The following is a 19249-nucleotide window of genomic DNA, read 5'->3' on the forward strand; positions in this document are numbered from 1 at the left end:
GCATGTGTAACAGCCACACATGACCGCCGATCGGTGGGGCCCATAACCATCGCTTAAAAGTATTAAACTCAAATGTTCATTAAAGGGGTTGGCTGCTTTTTACTATTGATGATAGGTCATCAATATCCGATTGTGGCGGGGGTCCAACTCCCGGCACCCCCGCCGATCAGCTGTTTGAAGAGAAGGCCGTGTTCGTTCCAAGCGCCGCCTTCTCTGCTCTGTTTTCCTGCTTGCCACAGTCATTGCAGTGGTGAACAGGTGTCATTACAAGTATGGGGTCTCCATTCACTTCCATGGGATGGATCCGTCCTATTCACTTGAACAGACAGGGCCGTCCCTCTGAAGTGAATGAGGGCGCCATACTTGTAATTACACTTGTTCACCACTGCAATTGCTGCAGCGAGCAGGTAAACCCAGCAGAGAAGGCAGCGCTCATATGAGCGCGGCCTTCTCTTCGAATAACTGATCAGCGGGGATGCCAAGAGTCGGACCCCCACCAGCCTGCTATTGATGACCTATCCTGTGGATAGGGAAACAAAGTTGGGGTCCGCACTACTCAATCACAATTGCGTTGGTGCTAGGAGAAATGATCCTATGCTGAGGATAGGTCATCAATAATAAAAAGCAGACAACCCCTTTAACTGTATATCTTTACTTAGTAAGGGCTTATTCACATGTACCACTTTGACAGTATTACTTAAATCACAGCAATTTTTTTTTTTAAAAGCAGCAAAAATGGCCCTTGAGAGTACAGCCTTGAACGGCAGGGCATATTTTACTTATTCTGTCACTTAAAAGTCTCTGGCTGCCCTCGGTCTGAGAGATGACCATTATGTGTGGACCCGGCCGCGCGGTCTAAACACTCAGCGCACATTTTCCAGCATCCGTCTTCTCGTCCAGCTGCGCTGAATTAGAAGATTTCTCGTCGGTTTTGATGTCTCTCTCAGCTGCAGTAAAGCACGTTAATACTTGCAGTGCTTTAAAGAGAATTGTTCTGGAGCAGCGGTGTGAAGAACAAGGAGGAGGAGGAGGTGATGGAGGGTCAGGAGGGAAGCGGAGACTATAAACCGCCCTGGGGAATAGAAAGCCTGGAGTTATGTACAAGAACACTGAGGGCGTCCGTGTGCTGCGGCGGGGAGAGATTCACCTTTAATCAGTCCCTGTGAAGACTTCTGCTCATGGCACAGGGCAGGAATGGGGCGGCCTGTCAGCCTCTGTTAGCAGCCATGGGAGCACCAGGGAGTGTATAAATGCACTAAATATATTTAGTCAGCTTGTACATATACAGCAGCCGTATACCGTACAGGTAAAGCCAGCGCAGTCCTGTCATTACTGCAGGTATCTCCTCTGCATTATCTTCAGTCTATTGTCCTGGTTCCGTTAGATGTTTAGTCCTTGTGCGCATTAGTAGTACAGTAATTTGTGCTCATGGCGGCAGAGACTTTTTGTACCTGCTGTGCCTCCATAGCGGATGAAGTAAAACTACAAAAACTGAACGTGCTCCTATTCTCCAGCGTTTAAAGGGTTTGCACAGTATAAGGGCTCATGCACATGGCCGTTCCGTACATTGAGGACCACAATTTGCGGTCCCCAATGCATGGGCCACATGTGTGCGGTTTCCGCAGAAGGATGCAGACGCATTCAACTTGAATGGGTCCGGGATCTGTGCACACCGCAAAAAAATAGAACATGTGCGATGCTGAGGCTCCACAGTGCTTTTGTGGGGTTTCGTGCCTCCGTTCCTCACCGCACCTTCCGGATTGCGGACCCATTCAAGTGAAAACGTCCAGGGCCCGTATATACGGCCGGAACATGTTCGCGTGCATGAGCTCTTAAGAATGTCCTATTAGCCCCCTCACCTTCTTGGTAACAATGCTCTGCACACAGTACTGACGCCCACACATAAATATGATGCCCCCATAGTTTTACCATATTAGAGCCAAAGCAGATCGGAAGATAGCGGACAACCTATAATGGCACATTAAAGGGGTATCCCCCTATCCAGAGCATAGGGCATAACTGTTAACCAGGTGGGTGTCCCTCTGCTGGGACCCCTACTGATCACTAGAACAGGGGCCCATAGCATGTGCTATGATAATGAATGGAGCTACTTCGGCTACTTCTAGCAGTCCCATAGAAATGACTAAAGCGCTATGCTCAGCCTCCCACAGTTTAGGGGGATTCCGGCATTAATTGCACGATTTGGCGCATCCGGGTTTAGTGAAGTGATCTGTCCTTAGTTCAACACGGGGGCAGACATATATCCATAACCATACAAGTAGCCATCTTTAGGATTCTGCCTCATTGTGCCTAGACATTTTAACCCACTCAATTGCATAGGAAATAGATATGTTTTGGGAGGAAGGTCAGTCAGGGTAAATGTTTATGCGTCATCATTGATGCCACTCTATATCCGGCCTGGATAAAAGGAGGTGGACATGCCATCTTTCAATTCTGATTTGTATATACAAATGTATTAACCACCTGAACACCAACATCAAGGAAAAGTGTGGAAAAGTTTTTAGTGAAAAATAGTGATCCTTTGCAAAATACCTTAAATGTTTGCGATGTCTCCACTCAGTACTGCAACATAACAGATGTATGTAATGCTATAGATACAGAACTGTCTTTAAGACAACCTCCTTAGCCCTTAATTACCATGGCTTTTAAACAATTTTTTGTAAAAAAAAAATATATATATAAATTTCCTTATCCTGTACAGGATACCATTGTTGGAGTATTAGATAAAGACTACAGCCCGCTTTCATCTGGTGTTCCGAGTTTTGTAGTGTACCTGTACCTGTAAGCTGTTACTCTTCCCACAGTGAGTAAGTTGTCGTCTTTTCTTTAGGTCTGGGAGCACTTTCTAAGCACGGACTCGCGCTCTATCAACGTCTTTATGGCCGTACCCACCATCTACAGCAAACTGATTGATTACTATGAGAGTCACCTGGCTAAGCCAGGCATTAAGGACTTTGTGAAGGCAATGTGCCAGCAGAAGATCAGGTAATGGTACAGGCTATGACAAATGAAATTTAAGTGAATCCAACCGTAGACATATATGGCGTAAATATCTGCTGATGGTTTATGGGAACCTCTGTTTACAAGCTGAAGACAGGGTGTGAGAAGGAGAGAGTAGGGGCTGAACCCCATTCTTGTCATGGGAATCTAAGAGGTGCGGGGTCCCTACCTGTTCAGACTCCCCTTTTAGAATTGTTTCTGAATGTGTTAACGTTCTTCTGTGTTTGGATGTTACCTTCAGGTTGATGGTGTCTGGGTCGTCGGCTCTCCCTGTTCCGACTTTAGAGCGATGGAGAGATATCACTGGTCACACTCTTCTGGAGAGATACGGCATGACTGAAATTGGCATGGCACTTACAAACCCACTCAATGGACCGCGTGTGCCAGGTAACCAACTAGAACATCATATCTTGTCATATGGAAGGCTGTAATATGTATTTAATCGCATCCTCCTGGTTTCCTCTTTACTGAAACGTGGTTCATCACCTGCTTCGTTCAGAACCAGTCTTTATTAAATGGGGTTGTTCCTTCTGGACATTTTGGGCATAGTCACAGAATACGCCATAAATGTCCACCTCTGGGATCCCCTCCTACCTGGCCTCATCTTGCACCACCATGAATGGAGAGGATGCCAAGTATATCCTGTAGCAGTAAATGAAGAGAGCCGCATGTGTGCAGCCTCCTCTCCATTCATGGCGGCGCAAGAGGGAGCCCTGTTCTTGAGATAGGAGCCGGTCCCAGAGGATGTGTCGTAACTATCCAGATGGGAATACCCCTTTAACATTTACTGTAGTTTACCTCCCTTATCATCAGTACAACTGTATTTAAGGAATTTAAGTATTTAAGTTCCAGATCTTTCCAAATAATCGTTCAGGTGTCTTAAAGTTTTATTCTCCTATTATTTTTACAGTAGGTCCAGAATTCTTTGCTGACTAATTTCTCAATATATCATTATACCAGCACCAGCACCAGTTTTCTGATACAGAGCTCCAAATCACTCTAAAGGTGAAGATTTAAAAGTTAAAGACGACCTGCTCAAACCGAAATGGTCACTAGCTTTTTCTTATTTTTTTTAAAACTATAAACTTTTATTACATTTATTTATTTATTATTTGCACTTATATAGCGCTGCTATATTCCGCAGCATTTTACAGACATTAGCATCACACTGTCCCCAATGGGGCTCACAATCTAAGGTCCCTATCAGTCTGGAGTGTGGGAGGAAACCGGAAATTTCAAACAAGTTAGTCGCCAAGGGACTCCTAATTGATGTTACCTTATCTTATCTTACCTTATCTTATGTTACCTTACCTGATGTTACGTTAATCCTGGTGACAGAATCCCTTTTCAACATTTCAGTAAATAAAGTTGACTGTAGGTAAACCAGACTGATAGGGAGTTCTGAGTTAATAGAGAGGGCTCCTCGGTTCAGGATTCTTATCTTTTGGACAGAGAGTAGAGTGGATTAAATGAGCACCTCTTACTTTGAAAGATCTGTCATATGTTATACAGATATCCCATTGATTTGAATGGGGACTGTGTACTTCTTCATTTCCCCTGTGGGGGCACTGCAGGGGAATGTAACACTTAGGGCTCATTCAGACGACCGTATGCTGTCCGCAAAAATACTGAATGCTATCCGTTTTTTTGCGGATCCGCAAAAAAACGGATCTGCAAAAAAACGGATAGCATTCAGTATTTTTGCAGACCCATAGACTTCAATGGGGCCATGTCCTGATTTTCACGGACAAGTATAGGACATGTTTCATTTTTTTTGCGGATCCGCAAAAAAACGGATAGCATTCAGTATTTTTGCGGACAGCATACGGCCGTCTGAATGAGCCCTTACTGTCAGATTCCTCCACAGATTGCAGCTGATAACTGTCATACTCACCTAGTGATGCTTGTTTCTAGAAAAAAAAAAAGAAAGAATCAGAGAAGGAAAATCCATCTTTCTAATCCTTGTTCCCCTTGATGGTGCAAGTTTAAAGGGCCTCATGGATATTAAATTCTAGGCAGATCTTGGACAAATCCACGGCCATAGATTTAAGGGGGGAATCGATCAAGACTGACATTTCTGATTTGCAGTTTTGTGAGGTGCACCAAAATTGTTAAGATATGCATGCCTCTAAGGCTGGGGCTACACAGCAACATGTGTCTCGTGACAAAAAAAGGATACGGCTACACAGTGACATTTCATGTATTTAAATGGTTTTGCAATGCGACACACTGCGACTGTCGCGTCACATTGCGACACCATTGAAATACATTACGTGAAATGTCGTGCAACACACTTCGCCGTGTAGCCTGGCCTAAGGGTACTTTCACACTAGTGTTTTTCTTTTCCGGCATAGAGTTCCATCCTAGGGGCTCAATACCGGAAAAGAACTGATCAGTTTTATCCCCATGCATTCTGAATGGAGAGCAATCCGTTCAGGATGCATCAGGATGTCTTCAGTTCAGTCTTTTTGACTGTTCAGGACGGAGATAATACTGCAGCATGCTACGGTTTTATCTCCGACCATAAAAAAAACGGAGCCTGAATGCCGGATCGGTCATTTTTTCTTTTCCATAGAAATGTATTAGTGCCGGATCCGGCATTAAAAATACCACAATGCTGGATTCGTCCTTCCGGTCTTCGCATGCGCAGACCTTTTAAAAATGTAAAAAAAATAGAAACGGATCAGTTTGTCCGTATGACAAACGGACAGATGGATCCGTTCTTGCAATGCATTTGTGAGACGCATCCAGATCCGTCTACAAATGCTGTCCGTTTGCATGCAGATTGCCGGATCACTCTGTCGCAAGTGTGAAAGTACCGAACATGTAAAAAACAAATAAAAGCGGCCAAACTAGAGACCGAGAGATTAATTGCCAAAGAGAGTAAAACTAACCCTAAAATGTTCTTCAATTATATAAATGTTAAAAAGTATAAATCTGAAGGTGTCGGCCCTTTAAAGAGTAATGAGGGGGAAGTCGCAGAGAGCGACGAGGAGAAAGCAAAGCTGTTAAATATTTTTTTCTCCAATGTATTTACTGAGAAAAATAAACTGTCAGATGAAATGCAGAATGTAAAAATAAATTCCCCATTAAAAGTGTCCTGTCTGACCCAGGAAGAAGTACAACAGCCACTTAAAAAGATTAAAATAGACAAATCGTCGGGACCAGATGGCATACACCCCGTATCCTAAGAGAATTAAGTAATGTCATAGCCAGACCCTTATTTCTGATATTTAAGGACTCTATACTGACAGGGAATGTCCCACAGGATTGGCACATAGCAAATGTGGTGGCAATATTCAAAAAGGGTCCAAAAACAGAGCCTGGAAACTATAGGCCGGTAAGTTTAACATCTGTTGTGGGTAAACTGTTTGAAGGTTTTCTGAGAGATGCTATCTTAGAGCATCTCAACGGAAATAAGCAAATAACGCCATATTAGCATGGCTTCATGAGGGATCAGTCATGCCAAACTAATTTAATCAGTTTCTATGAGGAGGTAAGTCCTAGACTTGACAGCGGCGAATCAATGGATGTCGTATATCTGGACTTCTCCAAAGCATTTGACACTGTACCGCATAAAAGGTTAGTATATAAAATGAGAATGCTCGGACTGGGAAAAAACGTCTGTATGTGGGTAAGTAACTGGGTCAGTGATAGAAAACAGAGGGTGGTTATTAATGGTACATACTCAGATTGGGTCACTGTCACTAGTGGGGTACCTTAAAGGTCAGTATTGGGCCCTATTCTCCAATATATTTATTAATGATCTTGTAGAAGGCTTGCATAGTAAAATATAAATTTTCGCAGATGACACTAAACTGTGTAAAGTAATTAACACTGAAGAGGACAGTATACTGCATATATATATATATATATATATATATACTACAGAGGACAGTATACTGTATATATACTACAGAGGGGAGTATACCGCTACAGAGGGATCTGGATAGATTGGAGGCTTGGGCAGATAAGTGGCAGATGAGGTTTACCACTGACAAATGTAAAGTTATGCACATGGGAAGGAATAATGCAAGTCACCCGTACATACTAAATGGTAAAACACTCGGTAACACTGACATGGAGAAGGATCTAGGAATTTTAATGAACGGCAAACTAACCAGCAAAAACCAGTGTCAGGCAGCTGCTGCCAAGGCCAATAAGATAATGGGTTGCATCAGAAGGGGCACAGATGCCCGTGATAAGAACATAGTCCTACCACTTTACAAATCGCTAGTCAGACCACACATGGAGTACTGTGTACAGTTCTGGGCTCCTGTGAACAAGGCAGACATAGCAGAGATGGAGAGGGTCCGGAGGAGGGCAACTAAAGTAATACCTGGAATGGGGCAACTACAGTACCCTGAAAGATTATCAAAATTAGGGTTATTCACTTTAGAAAAAAGACGACTGAGGGGAGATCTAATTACTATGTATAAATATATCAGGGGTCAGTACAGAGATCTCTCCCATCATCTATTTATCCCCAGGACTGTGACGAGGGGACATCCTCTGCGTCTGGAGGAAAGAAGGTTTGTACACAAACAGAGGAGGATTCTTTACGGTAAGAGCAGTGAGACTATGGAACTCTCTGCCTGAGGAGGTGGTGATGGTGAGTACAATAAAGGAATTCAAGAGGGGCCTGGATGTATTTCTGGAGTGTAATAATATTACAGGCTATAGATACTAGAGAGGGGTCGTTGATCCAGGGAGTTATTCTGATTGCCTGATTGGAGTCGGGAAGGAATTTTTTATTCCCCTAAAGTGGGGAAAATTGGCTTCTACCTCACAGGGTTTTTCACCTTCCTCTGGATCAACTTGCAAGATAACAGGCCGAACTGGATGGACAAATGTCTTTTTTCGGCCTTATGCACTATGTTACTATGTTACCCTTAATAGGTTTGGCACAGCTCAGAAGGTCCATATGCCAGAATCTGAAATCTATGGTGGGTAAGAGCTGGTGTAGATGTCAGGAGTAATTTACAGTGTAATTTGTAATTTAAAAGGGTTTTCCAGAAATTTTATTCTGATAACCTATCCTCATGATAGGTCATCAGTATCTGATTGGTGGGGCTCTGACACCGGGACCCCCGACGATCAGCTGTTTTGAGAAGGTAGCAGCGCTCCTTTGAGCCTCACTGCCGTCTCGCAGCTCACCAAGCACAGCGACTGACATTCTATAGCGGCTGTGCTTGGTATTGCACTTGAATGGGGCTGTGCTGCTCCGGGGCCACGTGATCAATGAATGTGTTGTCACTGGCCTAGGAAAAGCAGAGAGAAGGCCGCGGCGCCCACTTGAGTGCCGCTGCCTTTTCAAGCAGCTGATCAGTGGGGGGTCCCGGGTGTCGGACCCCCACCAGTAAGATACTCATGACCCATCTAGAGGGTAGATCATCAGTTAAAAAAAAATCTCAGAAAACCCCCTTAAAGGGGGGAGAAAAAGTAGCAAATTTTTGCACATACTGGCGCTTGCACAAAAATTCTTGCATGGACCCTTTCATGATGCCAGCCTGTCACATGATGGTTGTGGGGGGCATATCTTTGTACATCACCAGTCACCATGTTGGGGATACTCAAAAAAAAAAAAAGGATACAATAGCTCTTTCAGCTGCTTCCTTTAAGTGAGATGCAGAAAGGGTTAATTCTGCTGCATTTGAGTTTCTTCTCTCTCCTTTTTCACGCACATAGCTATGAATTATTCATGGGTAGCTCACGCCTCGCCGGGTCTAATCAGTGCTTTAATTGGAGGTTTAGATCACAGTTGGCTAATGGCTGCTCCAGCGGGGACCTGGCGCATTGTGACAGGCGGATCGCAGTGTGTCTTATCACCGGCCTGTCTCAATCCTCCCAGGGCCCCTCCGTACACAGCAGCATGTGGACCCCCCTGAGCCCGGCGCATGCAGCATCCTCAATTACACAGCTCCGCTCTCACAAGCAGCCTCCGTATTGGGGCTGGGGGGCTGCGTGCATCAAGGGCTGTGTTTACTTAGAGTATATGAACGACGTGCTTCCAGATTCTATTTTTTTTTTTTTTCTGTCCACATGCATTATAACATGTTCATATAACCATGTTCCCTTCTTTGTCAACTTATGTCAATGTAAAATGTGGACGGCTCGATGCCTGTTAATGTTAGTAAAGCACACACAGGGCGTAAAGACGCCAGATTTGGACCAGCTATGTGGATTACATTTTAGGAAATCTCATCTGAACGCTGCAAAAAAAAATTCTGCAGAATAAATTGACCTGTGGTGCTGATTTTGAATCTGCGGCACGTCAATTTATGCTGTGGATTTCCGCGATTTGCATTGCAGATAGTGAAATCCTGCTGCAAAATCCTCAGTGGAAATCCTGCCCCGTACGGCCATACACTTAGCCTTATGAGTCCCAGTCAAACATGCTAAACATATCCACTGGTTCCATTCACTTGACGGAGGCCAAAAGAGTTGTCCCTTTAGCCTCTATCGGGTCGGTGTACCAAATAAAAGGTATGGAATACATTCACTAACCTACAGGAGGTCTACTGCGTACCAAGAGGAAGAGTCTACCAACATCTGCAGATAAGACATGCATACAACTCCATGATTAAAACCAGTAGGGATGTGATCTCTAGGGCCGCCACTCTACACCTAATGGTCTCGGGAGGGGATGAAAAAAAGAATAATATCTACAATTTATCAAATGCTTTTAGATAAATTTCTGGATTCCCCCCCACTATCCAGAATGAGAGCATGGGAGAGAGATGTAGGGGAGATATCAAAAGAGCAATGGGCAGTACCGAAAACGTCGTTAAGTGAAAATGGGAAATTATCACAGCTGTTCATTATACACAGGGTTTACAAAACGCAGAGCAGATGCCAAATGTCCGAGATGTCAGATGGAACCGGCGGACTTACTGCACATGATATGGCAATGTCCAAGACTGGATGTGTTTTGGATGAGGGGTTTTAGAACTAATCCAGAGAGTCTTCTCAGTCCGGGCTCCTCGAGAACCTTAAATATGTATTTTAGGATATATGGCTGAGATTTGAGCGGCCGAGGCAGGTAGGATAGCAATAGGGAGGCTACTATACGTAGCCAGGAAACTGATAGCATTTAACTGGATCCAAATGAGCCCCCCAGTGGTGGAGGAATGGTGGGAGGGAGGTATGGCAGGCGGGATATAAAGTTGTCAAAGTACTTGAATGTTTCTTCTATTTGTTTACATTGTAAAAATAAGAAGATCATAACTTGTATCTGGTTGTACAAAAAGTGTAATTTACAAATAAAAAAGGTATGGAATAGCATACTAGACTATTCAAAACAACTGTATACAGTGAAAAACTGTGCGCCGTTTGGTATACTTTTTTATGTGAATGGGGCCTTACTTGGCAAGGCTAAGAAGGAGAGAAAGAAACCTTAAAATAAGACACTAATTGTACTTATACTTTAAGAGTATTATGTTTGTGAAGTGACTTAAATGGCTTGTCCGGGCTATGGATATTAATGACCTATTCTTAGGATAGGTGATCAATATCAAATCCTTGGGGGTCCATCATCCGCAACCCACTCTGATCAGCTGCCATGCTGGAAACTATCCAGTGTGTGGAGCAGGAGGCGGACGGCTCTGTACACCGTGCTGTGCCCACGCAGGGGTACTGCAGCTTAGCTCCCAGTACAGTGAATGAGAGCTGAGCTGCAGTATGCCAGTGCCGAAAACGACACTGTACACTGTATAGCTGTGATGGCTAACCTCCGGCGCTCCAGCTGTGGTAAAACTATGACTCCCAAGATGTTGCTTCTCAGAACTCCATAGAAATGAATGGAGCATGCTGGGAGTCATAGTTTGACCTAGCCGTCCTCGTGGATCTGTCAGAAACAGAAGATTTGCTGCTAATGTAATCTGCGCTTTATCTGGCCAAACAGTTAGGTGATAGATCCGTATGAAGCATGTGGATGAAAGGTGCGGCAGGTCCCAGCCTGATTAGATTTTATGCACCACCACAGCAGTCACTCTTGCCTTAGCTTATGATATCCATACTGAGGTGTGACCACTGCATTTTCAATTGCACTTGGATTCACATTAGCAACATACGGATGAGGCCTCTTTCACACTACCGTTTTTTGTTTCCGTTTTGCGGGCCGTTTTTTGCGTTCCGTATACGGAACCATTCATTTCAATGGGTCCGCAAAAAAAACGGAATGTGCTCCGTATGCATTCCATTTCCGTATTTCCGTTTTTCCGTTCCGTTGAAAGATAGAACATGTCCTATATTTGGCCGCAAATCACGTTCCGTGGCTCCATTAAAGTCAATGGGTCCGCAAAAAAAACGGAATGCATACGGAAATGCATCCGTATGTCTTCCGTATCCGTTCCGTTTTTTGCGGAACCCTCTATTGAAAATGTTATGCCCAGCCCAATTTTCTCTATGTAATTACTGTATACTGTATATGCCATACGGAAACACAGCGGAAACAAAAAAACGGAACAACGGATCCGTGAAAACGGAACGCAAAACACTGAAATCGACATACTGTAGTGTGAAAGAGGCCTGACATGGACGGCTAAACTCATAGGTCTCAATAGTAAAATCTATAAGTCCTCCGGACGTTTGAAGTTTGAACCCCCGCACCCCTGTTGATCTGAATTTGAAGGTCCTCGTTCATCATTTAACTGAATAGGGTTGATCTGCAGTACTGAGCCCAGCCACTATACAATGTACGGCGCTGTGCATGGTTTACTATAAAGAGGCTGTAGCATTTGTCCAAGCGCTGCAGTCCCTTCAAACAGCTGATCGGTGGTGGTGCCAGGAGTCTGACTCCCACCGATCAGACCTGAGGATAGGTCGTTAAAGGGGTTATCCAATACTATATAAATGTCCCCCATATGCCGGGCCCCTCACACTGAATATACGTACTTGGCTCCTCGCTCCCTGCGCCGCTCCTGATCACCGCTACTGCTTATCCCCATGCGTGGATGAAAACATCTGGTGTCGGGGGAGGAGGAGCAGCCAATGGCAGGCGCTCACGGGGATGAGCCTCTGTAGCATTGCGGGTGACGCTAGGGAGACTCATCCCAGTCCCCGCCTGCCTTTGGCTGCTCCCCCCCTGACACCAGATGTTTTCACACGGGGAGAAGCAGCTGTGGCGGTGCTGGGAGCCAGGTAAGTAGATTCACTGTGAGGGGCCCGGCACATGGGGGACATTTTTATAGTACTGGATAACCCTTTTAATATTTAATTCATTAAGCAGGCCATACACATTAGATGTATGTCGGTGAGCAACTGTCCATCTAATGTGTGTGGAGGCCTTCTGACTCTCCCCTGATGGCAGATGTCGGGAGACAGAAGGGTCAGGCATTTTGGATTTCAACATGCCCGATCCTTTTTGTTCTCAGGAGATAAGCCGCCCACTAGAGAGGTGTGTCAGCCGAGCATGCGTGTGTATGGGAGAGCTGTTTCGATCAATGGTCACCTGATGTCTATGGCCGGTTTTACACCCAAGGTTCCAAATCTAGACGATAGGTGTTAAAATTCAGCTTTTAATCTTTTTGCCAGGTTCAGTGGGTAACCCTTTTCCAGGCGTAGATGTCCGTATAGCCACTGAGATCCCTCAGAAAGAAGAAAGCTCCTATACTGTCCACGCTGAAGGAGGTGCCGCTGGCACAGAGGTAACGGCGCATCGTCTGTGGTCTGTCCGATCTCTCCTCCTGTAATCACCTGATCACTTTCTGCAAACTTGTGGATGAAATAGCAGGTTATGAAACAAAGAGCTCAGCTGAGGTTAATACCAAACAGTTTCTCAGGAGAGATGAATATTCTGTAATTATTTTTTCTCCGTCAGTTATTTTTCCTTCATTCCACATTTCCTGTAACTTCACAAGGCGTGTAAAAATCAGCAGGGAATGATATCGCGTCCTGATTTTATTTATTCTTTCAACAGATGGCTTAAAATGAAATGACACCACCGCAACTTGTTGATTTATTTTACCCCCTCCCTGCAGAAATTTATTACAAGATCAAAATCAAATTGTCGATCGTATTTATAGTTTGCAAAAACCAATATGCACAAAAAAAAAAATTTGTGATCATTCATTTTGCATAGACTCTTAGATGTAGACAATAAGAAACAAACAGAAACCTCCAGTTAATTTTTTTTTTACATTTTTTTTTTTTTTTTTTTTTTTTTTTTGCACTGGCATTGACTGGGTTTATCACGCCAACACAACCAAGCAGACATACAGGATGCAAGTTTTGCATTATTGTTTTCTCGCCTTTTCTATTCAAACCCCCTCCTTCCACCCTCACCCTTCTCCTTCTGCCAACTGGCGCCAGCCTGTGCCAAGACTCCCAACTGGCAGATGCCGCGCACAGCAGATGTTTTCCTAAAGATGTGGGAGCGTTACCAAAACTGTAGAAATCATGCAAGGTCAACACCAGCTGCACAGAAGGAGTATTTTTTCTTTAGGGGTGGGGCGGCGTAGTTGTCTTATCCGGCATTGGTTAATTTCAGGTGTTGCTTTTTTAAGGTCTTCCCGGGTTTTGAGGACAGAGAAGGAGAACTGCAGGTACGGGGTCCGGCTGTGTTCAACGAGTACTGGAACAAACCTCAAGAGACCAGAGAGGCTTTCACTCCAGATGGCTGGTTCAGAACAGGTAGGAGAAATGATTGGCGGTATATATATAAGTGAAAGGGGTTGTCTCACTTCAGCAAGTGGCATGTATCTGTAGTGCCCTAGAGCAGGGAGTACTTTGACATTTGGACGTTTGTGGACATTTGCCTATATCCCCTATGCAAAGTTAAAACTTCTTACTTTATTTCTCTTGAAAGGGTTAACTTATACTGTTTAATACTGTGTACCTGCATTTTATGTGTTGTGATATATATTCTGTTCATTATCACTGAATTTACATGGCTCTGTGGAAAGGGTTAATGAATACTGAGAGACTGTTAGGGCTTTGATTGAGAAGCTGGTAATTTTCCATAGCTGCCATAGGGTGTAAAGAAGGCCATGTTTTTGGAGGGGAAAAAACCCAGACTTGTTTACCACCAAAAAGAAGACAGCCTGGCCTTTTAAATGTCTGGTTTTAGCTCTGTTGTTATGTCTGGAAACTTGTTTTTGTCTGGAAAATCTGCTGTGTCATTGAGTTTCATTGAGGCTCTAATGTAAGTCTATATCGGACGGGAGCTGAAACATTGTATCTGTTTGTGCTGAGTTTCTCCACTCCACTCCTCCCACTAGAAGGTTCTAGTCTAGCAAAAACTGTATATAAGGAGAGCAGTCAGAGCCCCTAGTGTGCTGCAGTTAGGGAGGGGAGACTCATGCCAGCCTGCATGAGAGACCAGGAGAAGACTCTGAGATGGGGACACTGAGCCACAGACCATGGGTCACCAGCCCTGTGACCAAGGAGCCACCTGGACTACTGAGCTACAGACCGTGGGCCCTTGACCAGGATGCCAGCCTTCTGAGAGAGAGAGGGACAGCTAGCTCAGGCCTTTCCTCAGCATCAAACCCTTCTTCTGCCAGGGAGGAGACTCTGCCAGACTACTGAGTGACCAGAAGAAGAGGCTGAGACGGGGATACCCTGCCACAGACCCTGGATCACCAGCCTTGGACAAGGTTACCAGCCTTCTGAAGAGAAAGAGGGACAGCTAGCTCAGGCCTTTCTTCACCATCAAACCCTTCTTCTGCCAGGGAGGAGACTGGAGAAGTCAGCCCATTGCCTCGCCTGTATTGTTTTGTATCTGAATTCCCCCAATAAAGAAGCACCCTGGTTTACTGAAGACCCTGACTCTCTGGACTTATTTCCCATTGGGGTGCACCACGCCTTACCATCCCTTCCGGAGAGCAGCAACACGTGGTGACACCTCGACGGTGTCTGGGGGATCCAGCATAGCGTTGGGGCCACCCCAAACCCGACCACTGCATATCATGTAGAGAAAGTTAATACAAGCCACTTACTAATGTATTGTGATTGTCCATATTGCTGCCTTTGCTGGCTTGATTCATTTTTCCATCACATTATACACTGCTTGTTTCTATGGTTACGACCACCTTGGATTCCAGCAGTGGTGACCAGGCTTGCCTCTCTGGTGGCTGCGACTGCGGGAGTGAGCATAGGCCGATGCTTTTTCCTATAGTGTGCATGCACGACCACTGCTGCTGGATTACAAGGTGGTCGTAACCATGGAAACCTGCAGTGTATAATGTGATGAAAAAATTAATCTAGCCAGCAAATGAAGCAATATGTACAAATCGCAATACATCAGTGAGTGTCTTGTAGTATTAACTTTCTCTACATTATAAATGCCATTTGCTGAAGTGAAACAACCCCTTTAAGGTTGACCTCTAGTGATTGATACTTGATGCAGCCAATCAGCAATGAGGTTCTACCTTTTTCATGCAAATCAATCTTGTGAAGAGTCCTGCACCTGTCTCATCTGGATGTGATCACAATGAGCTTTTGGGTTATGGATGTAACCAAGAAGGTTCCTGTTCACTGACAACTAGCAGCAGGGCCGATCCTACACGGGGTGCAGTGGGTGCCCCGCACCCCAGCGCTGTCACCCGAAAGGCGCCGAGCGAGCCGCCGGGACTTTTTTTTTTTTGACTTTTTTTTAAATTTATTTTATAATGCCCGCTCACTCAGCTGTGCCGGCCCCCAGCTGATTCCCCCGCTGTTTTGCTGGCTGACGCCGCCCGCCGCACGGTCAGTTCATTTACAATACCTGGCTGTGGGCTGCCGGTGGGCGGTGGCTAGTATTCAAATAGGGGGGCGGAGTTTTGGACCCGCCGGAGGCAGAGAGGGAGTGCGTGCTGTGCGGCGCAGGCTGAGGTCACGTCACGTCACGTCACGTTACGCTACATCTGAGTACCCTGCGCGCCTGGCCGCCTGCTAGCTGGTGAGGTGAGGGCATATAAAAAAAGAAGTATGTACCCCCCCCTGTCCCACAGTGCTACGAATCCTCTGTTGTCCCCTGTATTACCCTGATACCCATCAGTTATATAATATATAATCTGAGGGGTATCAGGGTAAATTATACAGGGGGTAATATAACTAGGGGTATCAGGGTACATGAGGGGTAATATAACTGAGGAGGGCTAGGCTACTATCAGACATTATACAGGGGTAATATAACTTATCTTACCCCTCACCCCTGTATTATGTCCCTGATATAGCCCTCCTCACTTATATTACCCCAGTATAATGTACCCTGATAGATAACCCCTTAGTTATATTACCTCTGTATAATGTACCCTGATACCCCTCAGTTATATAATATAACTGAGGGGTATCAGGTTAAAATATACAGGGCGGGGTAATATAACTAAGGGGTATCAGTGTACATTATTATACAGGGGTAATATAACTAAGGGGTATCAGGGGACATTATTATACAGGGGTAATATAACTTATATTACCCCTGTATAGTGTACCCTGATACCCCTTAGTTATATTACCCCCTGTATAATTTACCTGATACCCCTCAGTTATATTACCCCTGTATAATGTCCCCCATAACAGTGTGTGTTATCCACAGGTCCCCCATAACAATGTGTCATCCACAGATCTCCCATAACAATGTGTCATCCACAGGTCCCCCATAACAATGTGTCATCCACAGATCCCCCAAATTATTTTAAAAACCTGCTGTTTCTCTAGATGACCTTATGTTTATGGTAGTGGTAATAGAGTCTCAATGGTCTATAAAAGCAGCTACACTATTTTTACAGACCTTTGAGACTCTATTAACACTACTATTAACTATTAACATAAGGTCATCTAGACTAGAAAAAGCAGGTTTTTAAAATTCTTATTTTTCCCATTTAGGTGTTAGAGCAATCTAATTAAAGTTATGTTTTAACACCTAAAGAGAAAGAAAAAATAAATAAAAACCTACGGTTTCTCTAGATGACCTTATGTTGATAGTAGTGTTAATAGAGTTTCAATGCTTTGTAAAAATAGTGTAGCTGCTTTTATAGACCCTTGAGACTCTATTACCACTACATTGTAAAGGGGAGGAGTTAGTAAGATAACCACGCCCATGTGGGGGCGCCAGAAATATTTCTGCACCCAGGCGCCTTTGACCCTAGGATCGGCCCTGACTAGCAGAGATCTTGACACTGGTGATGTCACCACAATCTTACACTGTTATATACATCACTACATGAGTAGTCTTGAAGATAAGGAGTCCAGATCACTATTTTTTTCCTACAGTCAGCTCTCAAAGCTGCTCTGAAATGAGTTGTCAGGACTGGTGTGCGCATGCACAGGAGACTTCTCCATTGTGTTAATGCAACACAGCAGTCCAAATTGTATATTCCCAACCTTGGGTATGAAAATGAAAAATTTAGTACTAGTTATGTATTACTAGAGACAATACTCCAAGATCGTGGAGACAGATTCCCTTGAAAACACATTGGCCCAGATTTACTAATCGTAATGGTGGCGTAAGCTCAGGTGGGCGGTCTAGACCTGCACTCCCAGGAGCTCAGGCGGGCGGTCTAGACCTGCACTCCCAGGAGCTCAGGCGGGCGGTCTAGACCTGCACTCCCAGGAGCTCAGGCGGGCGGTCTAGACCTGCACTCCCAGGAGCTCAGGTGGGCGGTCTAGACCTGCACTCCCAGGAGCTCAGGCGGGCGGTCTAGACCTGCACTCCCAGGAGCTCAGGCGGGCGGTCTAGACCTGCACTCCCAGGAGCTCAGGCGGGCGGTCTAGACCTGCACTCCCAGGAGCTCAGGCGGGCGGTCTAGACCTGCACTCCCAGGAGCTCAGGCGGGCGGTCTAGACCTGCACTCCCAGGAGCTCAGGCGGGCGGTCTAGACCTGCACTCCCAGGAGCTCAGGTGGGCGGTCTAGACCTGCACTCCCAGGAGCTCAGGCGGGCGGTCTAGACCTGCACTCCCAGGAGCTCAGGCGGGCGGTCTAGACCTGCACTCCCAGGAGCTCAGGCGGGCGGTCTAGACCTGCACTCACAGGAGCTCAGGCGGGCGGTCTAGACCTGCACTCCCAGGAGCTCAGGCGGGCGGTCTAGACCTGCACTCCCAGGAGCTCAGGCGGGCGGTCTAGACCTGCACTCCCAGGAGCTCAGGTGGGCGGTCTAGACCTGCACTCCCAGGAGCTCAGGTGGGCGGTCTAGACCTGCACTCCCAGGAGCTCAGGCGGGCGGTCTAGACCTGCACTCCCAGGAGCTCAGGCGGGCGGTCTAGACCTGCACTTACAGGAGCTCAGGCGGGCGGTCTAGACCTGCACTCCCAGGAGCTCAGGCGGGCGGTCTAGACCTGCACTCCCAGGAGCTCAGGCGGGCGGTCTAGACCTGCACTCCCAGGAGCTCAGGCAGGAGGATGATAAATCTGGTGCAGGGATAGACACTTTTCTCTGACTCTGTACCAACTCTTGGTTGGCTTAGTTTGAGACAGATTTTTTTAATTGTGGTTCAAAAAAGTCATTTTTTTAGCCTGCCCCTTCCTTTTGAAGCCCCGCCTACTTTCCATTAAGCCATGCCCCTTCCTTTTGAAGCCCCGCCTACTTTCCATTAAGCCCTGCCCCTTACTTTTGAAGCCCTGCCTACTTTCCATTAAGCCCTGCCCCTGTTCAAGCAAGACAGAAAAAGACGTAGCAACCCTAGATGCACCACTTTTTTTGTAGATGGATTTTTGGTGCAAATACATCAGTAAATGTGGGCCACTCTATTTTAGCAAGTTGCAGTGATTGAATTGCTGAGGACAATCACCTTTTGTAAGTCGGGTTGTTCAACTAGAAGATAATCACAGGTTGTCCCCCAGCAATCAACTACAGCGTATCAAGGGACCCAGCAGCAAGTGTTCACTCCCCTTGAAGCATTACACAGTTCCCACTGAAATCAATGGGCTTTCAGAGTAACGCACAGATGTGCTGCCTCCTTTATAGCTGCATTTCACACTGGCTTACAAATGAAGACCCTGAACACAGGAATCACCAAAAGAAACGAGTCCTGAGTCCTTCCCTTATATTTTCCATCCCATTTTAATCCACTTCTGGCTTTGGCTAAAAAAAACTAAAAAAAAAAAAAAACCTGCATGAAAAACACTTTTTCCAAAACACTCTGGCCCAGATTTACTAGTCCTATAGAAGGCGTAAACTTAGACCGGCTGTCTAAGCCTGCGCCAGATTCACTGCCGTGGCTGAATGATAAATGTGGTGCATGGCTAGAGACTTTTGTCTAACTCTATACCAAGTATTGGTTGGCTTAGGGTACTTTCACACTAGCG

The 19249-nt window shown here is 45.5% G+C and overlaps 1 protein-coding gene across 3 annotated transcripts in view; it reads left to right on the plus strand.

Annotated features, from left to right (window-relative positions):
• The window catches only part of ACSF3 (acyl-CoA synthetase family member 3), a 55836-nt gene that overhangs the window by 15754 nt on the left and 20833 nt on the right, over positions 1-19249 (plus strand). For all 3 annotated transcript variants that reach the window (XM_040410036.1, XM_040410037.1, XM_040410038.1), the window contains exons 4-7: positions 2852-3006; positions 3263-3408; positions 12556-12668; positions 13527-13653. In XM_040410036.1, coding sequence (XP_040265970.1) covers positions 2852-3006; positions 3263-3408; positions 12556-12668; positions 13527-13653 — 541 coding nt within the window. The remainder of the gene's footprint in view (positions 1-2851; positions 3007-3262; positions 3409-12555; positions 12669-13526; positions 13654-19249) is intronic.

Source organism: Bufo bufo, chromosome 10 (genome assembly GCF_905171765.1).
Source record: "Bufo bufo chromosome 10, aBufBuf1.1, whole genome shotgun sequence".
NCBI lineage: Eukaryota > Metazoa > Chordata > Amphibia > Anura > Bufonidae > Bufo > Bufo bufo.